Raw genomic sequence first — 1,510 nt, 5'->3', positions numbered from 1 at the left:
TATATAATCTAACTCGAATTCGATCTGACCTATTTATAAGTTATCTTAAATTGAACAAATTTAGGTTTAAGTTAATAAATAAACCAATTAAAATTATCACCTCTAATTTGATACTATTACATAATAAATCAATTATTTTCTAATGTTTTGAAATTATTTGAATTTTTTTTTCACGATAATCTTTAATTAGTTGCCAGACATAATGGTTTGAATACTGCCTGGAGCCTTAAAAAATATCATTGTATTTACTAAATATAGTGGTTATATAGTGGGTTTTCATAACTAGAAAAATTCAAAGGGAAGTTCTGTATATAATTAGGCAGATTTGTCGGCAAGTTGGCTTTGGCCTTAATTTGGAGAGACCCCAAAATTATTATTATTATTATTATTATTATTATTATTATTATTATTTTAAAAAAAATACACACAGAGGAAGGGGCCCTTAAAAAGGCAGCCACACCCCGTGTGATAAGCACTAGCACTAACAACACCACCGCCAGACAAGTTGCCATATCGAAAAGTTTTCTTCAAAAAGCTGCCTTTGCCTTGCCTTTCTTCCAACCCAGCTAATGAAAACCTAGCTAGCTACAAAACCCAATAGCCATATTCAGCGCAAGGATCATTTTCCAGGTATCCAAACAATATAATTACGATGTGGCTTAGCTTGGCAAGACTGAGGCGAAACATGCAGAACATAAGGAAAAGCCCAAGAGTAGCAGATGAAAGCATGTTTGGAGGTAGGAATATTAATAATGGAGCTGAGTACCCAATCTTTGTTCGCTATACGGAGAGAGTACCACACAGACGGAGCAGTGGGTTTTCTGCTATGTTTAGGATTGTTCTTGCACCATTATCGCCTCTTTCTTGCTTCTCGCAACATCATCCCAGTACTGGTGGTGATGGGCTGTGGGTTTCTGGTGGTGAGTTTGCTCAGTTGTCGGAGATGAATCATCTTATGGTAAATGATAGTATACGCTATGCAATCTTGATGTAGAAACATGCATAATTACAAAATATATATATAGCTTTTGTTGGTTTTAGAGGAAAATAATGCAAATTTTGTTCAACTTACGTGCTGCTTGGAATGGATATATTAAAGAAAATTAATGGCCTTCTACATATTGCTTCCCATGTAATTAAATTGTTTTATTTTCCTTCTTTTTCTTCTTCGCATGTACATATATGTATTAATTTTGTCAAGAGAACAATATCCGTATATACGCTAGTTGCAGGGTTTTTCATTCCTTTCTTTTCTTTTCTTCTCTTCTCATTTCTTTTTGCTTTTCTCAATTCTTCAGAAGAAAAATTTAGTCATTAAATTCATATTGCGTGATATACCAACGGAGTAATTCATGCAATGAGAATCATAAATCTATTGATTTCATTACATGTCTTGTTAAGCTTAAACAAGATTAATGATTATAAGAGTGGGGCATTAGTACAATGAGAAAATTAATTTAATGACATGAGTTCTCAATTAGGGAAAGATCATATAAGACTAAAATAAAAA

The 1,510-nt window shown here is 32.8% G+C and overlaps 1 protein-coding gene across 1 annotated transcript; it reads left to right on the top strand.

The window, feature by feature from the left end:
• Window positions 1–491: 491 nt before the first annotated feature.
• LOC110666100 (uncharacterized) lies at window positions 492–1,117 on the top strand. Its single transcript, XM_021826478.2, has one exon. The coding sequence runs from the start codon at window positions 653–655 to the stop codon at window positions 992–994; it is 342 nt and encodes a 113-aa protein (XP_021682170.2). The 5' UTR covers window positions 492–652; the 3' UTR covers window positions 995–1,117.
• The last annotated feature ends 393 nt before the right edge of the window (window positions 1,118–1,510 follow it).

This window comes from Hevea brasiliensis, chromosome 10, assembly GCF_030052815.1.
Source record: "Hevea brasiliensis isolate MT/VB/25A 57/8 chromosome 10, ASM3005281v1, whole genome shotgun sequence".
Taxonomy (NCBI): Eukaryota; Viridiplantae; Streptophyta; class Magnoliopsida; order Malpighiales; family Euphorbiaceae; genus Hevea; species Hevea brasiliensis.
Note: the sequence above shows the minus strand (reverse complement) of the source record. Positions and strands in the feature narration are given on the sequence as shown.

Bases quoted from the DNA above. Each gene is read 5' to 3' on its own strand.
- LOC110666100 (XM_021826478.2), top strand. From the start codon at position 653: ATGTGGCTTAGCTTGGCAAGACTGAGGCGAAACATGCAGAACATAAGG.